Genomic DNA, 3,406 nt, shown 5'->3' on the forward strand with positions numbered 1-3,406 from the left:
GTCAATTAGTTTTAACTGTTATTTAGTTATTAAATTATATTTTTCTACCAAATGGTTTGATTCTACCTCTGAAACAAGATCTCGGTCAAGGCGTTTATTAAAGTAATAAACGCAGGTCTCGTTTAACTTGTTAGGCCAAAAGTGCTTTACAATTTAAACGTGACAATAGAATACTCATTATATTTGGGAAAGAAGTAGTAGTCCATATTCTTTCAGTGGAGTCGCAGGAGTACGAAAGGAAGAAAATGACAAACAGTCTTCTCCACAATACTTTATTATGACCTTAGATGGTAAGGTCTGCTCAACAAGTTTCGGTCACATAAATGACCATCTTCAGGAGCTACAAGAATAACCTACTTTACTTGGTGTACCAGAAGTTAAATGTTAAAAAACGAGATGTTAAAAAACGAGAAAACGTACCTCAAATCAGTCGACCAATGTGACTACTGTCTTTTTACAAGGGGAGAGACAGAGAGACCCATGTTATGACGAAATAGTGAAATTAACAAAGTTAAATAGGTGAACAAAGCTGTAAAATTTAACACATGTAACTATGAATTAAAAAGATTATGTGAAATTTAATAGTTACCTCATTATGGAGAAAAAATAACTATAGCACATTAAATCAAAAAATTAATTAAAATTAAACATAAAACTTAAACTAGACCCATTTAGGGCTGGGTGAGACCCTAGGGGGGAAAAAAGAGCTTAACACTTGTGCACCATCCACAGAAGAGGCGATGAAACAGGAAAACAAAATGGAGGTTCAAAAATTTTTAAAAAAAATTTCACATTGATAAGCCGTTAATTCGAAGGCAGAAGGGGAACCGTTAAGAGGGGGGTTACAATAAAATAAAATCAATAACTTAGCTGACAACAAGTAGATAGTTCTGCAACCCACAAAGCAATTGAGGATTAACAATAGAACGGTTAAAAACCCGCAACCATTCATACCGCAGGTAGTGAAGTTGAAAGTAAACAATGCACCAAACCAGCAAACAGGTGGACAACGTGTTAAGCCAGATGGGGGTGGCTAATAGGGGTTCAAACAGGGTGGTAAAACTCGAAGAAGTGCCGACACCGACACAAACCACGGTGAGGGAGGGGATGGTGAAAGAGGAGGTGTTAGGGTTGTGTAAAAGGGTATGTGATGAATTAAAAGGTTAAGGACCTAAAAAAGGAGGTTGATGTATGGTTAAGCTGATCATTCAGGCAGGTGCAGGGTTCAATGGCGAGTGCCTGAGGAGGAATCTAAAACCGAATTATGTCTCCCTACGCTGCAACTCCAAGTCTACATCATCAAAGAGGGCGATCCAGCTGGCCACACGGGTCTGGATTAGGGATGAGGTCAAGAGGTTATATTTTAGACTTAGTAATACTGACCTTAAACTTAAGTGTTTATTTTTCAAACTAACCAGTGTTCTGCACCCTGTTGAATTTGATTCACTGCACCATTCTTTATTGCAATTTGTGTGTGACATGGGGACTAACAAATTCGAGGTTTTACAACGTGAACTATCAAGACTGAACCCCTTAACAGTGCCGACTCTTAACTACGTCAATCAAGCCACTTCCAACATAACCCCCAATGCAACCCTTACACCGTCCTCTACCTCACATCTAGCCTCCAATAACCCCCCACTTATTCCGACAGATGGAGCCACTTTTGTCAATAACATCTTTATTGGTGATTTTGGTGTTAAACCCATTCATAACTCAGATTTTTCTTTCCACCCTCGAACTTTAAACCTGTCAAACTGTACCCTATCCCAAAACGATTTAAGTATTTTGAATTTAGGACTTAAATACAATTTCACTTTTTCACCTAGAGTTAATGATTTACAAGTTTTCTCTGCCCATTTGGAGAACGTAATTTCTAGAAGTCTCACTGAAGCTTCACAAAGTGCAGTTCGATCTGCTTGCGCCGTCCATCTTAATAGGTTTCACGCAGGAGGTCTCTCTTCAGCGGTTCCTGCAGTAAGCAAGACCGAAAACAAGAACTTGTCCTCACTTAAGAGAAAAGTCAAAGACAACGATTTGATAGTAACAAAAGCTGACAAAGGCAATTGCGTAGTGGTTCTTGACAGAACTCAGTATGTGGACAAGGTCCTGGATTTTCTGAGTTCGGACTCCTTTGAAATTTTAAACTCCTCCCCTCTGGACAAATTCCTGGTGAAATTTAAGTCAATTATTAATAGAGTCCAGACTACTTTAACACCTTTGGGATTTAATAAATACAAAATCATACCTATCAACCCTTCCGTTCCCAAACTCTATGGCCTTCCCAAAATCCACAAACCCAATATCCCCATCAGACCAGTGGTTTCCTTTTGCGGTTCTCCCTGCCACCATCTTTCTGTCTGGTTAAATGATATTATCCTTAAAACCACCGGATTTAAAAGTAAATACTCCATAAAAAATTCATTTGAACTTTGCTCCCAACTCAAAGACTTAATCATCCCAGACTCAGCAATCATGGTCTCCTTCGATGTTTCCAACCTCTTTCCCAGCATCCCACCACCTGATTGTTTAAACTTGGTCCAGGATTTGTTGTCAGCTTCGGAAGGTCTGGACCCATTCCAGGTAGAAGACTTATTAACCCTGGTGGCTCTGGTACTGGACCAAAACTTTTTCCAGTTCAACAACACCTTCTACTCACAGTCCGGGGGCCTGGCTATGGGTTCATGCTTTTCCCCTCTGCTAGCAGAGATTTTTATGTCCAACATCGAACATTCCCTAGAATCCTACCACTCCTTCAACAAAATACTCTTTTTCACAAGATATGTGGATGATATTTTTTGTATTTTTGATGGGTCTCTTGATGACCTCCAACAATTTTTCATTTTTCTTAATGATTTACACCATTCAATCTCATTCACCATGGAACTAGAGTCATCCCATAAACTACCTTTCCTTGATATTTTGCTTTACAGGTCTTGTAACCACATTGAGATCTCCATCTATCACAAACCCACAAGCACTGACTGCATAATCCCCTTCCAATCCAATCATCCAATTAATCAAAAGGTTGCGTCATTAAATTGTTTCTTTAACCGTCTTTTTAACATACCAATGTCTGAAACAAACTTTAACTTAGAACTTTCTTGGATCAGAACAGTAGCAACTAATAATAATTTTCCAAACACATTAGTTAATAAAATTTATTTTAACCATTTTAAAAAATTTGTTAATAAGAACTTAATACATTCAGACAAACCTGAAAACCCAAAATTCTTTTCCATCCCTTTTTTGGGTCCACTGTCACTTCAAATTAAAAACATTTTCAGGTCAAATAATATAAATATTTGCTTCAAAGTCTCCAACACCTCTAGACAATTCCTTTCCCACTCCAAAGATCCTACTCCCCAACTCCATAAATCAGGCGTTTACCAACTGTCCTGTTGTA

General features: G+C 38.3%; 1 protein-coding gene and 1 long non-coding RNA gene across 2 annotated transcripts; one reads left to right on the top strand and one right to left on the bottom strand.

Moving 5' to 3' along the window:
* Positions 1–209: 209 nt before the first annotated feature.
* On the bottom strand, positions 210–782 carry LOC145736318 (uncharacterized). Its single transcript, XR_014179895.1, has 3 exons — positions 590–782; positions 421–529; positions 210–340 (listed from the first exon to the last, which is right to left on the bottom strand). It is a non-coding gene; the product is annotated as an uncharacterized LOC145736318 (long non-coding RNA).
* Positions 783–1,479: 697 nt separating this feature from the next.
* Positions 1,480–2,992, top strand: LOC145736238 (uncharacterized). The gene is made up of 2 exons (XM_081990540.1): positions 1,480–2,800; positions 2,934–2,992. The coding sequence occupies exons 1-2, from the start codon at positions 1,480–1,482 to the stop codon at positions 2,990–2,992; spliced, it is 1,380 nt and encodes a 459-aa protein (XP_081846666.1).
* Positions 2,993–3,406: the final 414 nt, after the last annotated feature.

Source organism: Ips typographus, linkage group LG12 (assembly GCF_016097725.1).
Source record: "Ips typographus isolate SLU linkage group LG12, UJ_Ityp_2.0, whole genome shotgun sequence".
In the NCBI taxonomy this organism is placed as follows: domain Eukaryota; kingdom Metazoa; phylum Arthropoda; class Insecta; order Coleoptera; family Curculionidae; genus Ips; species Ips typographus.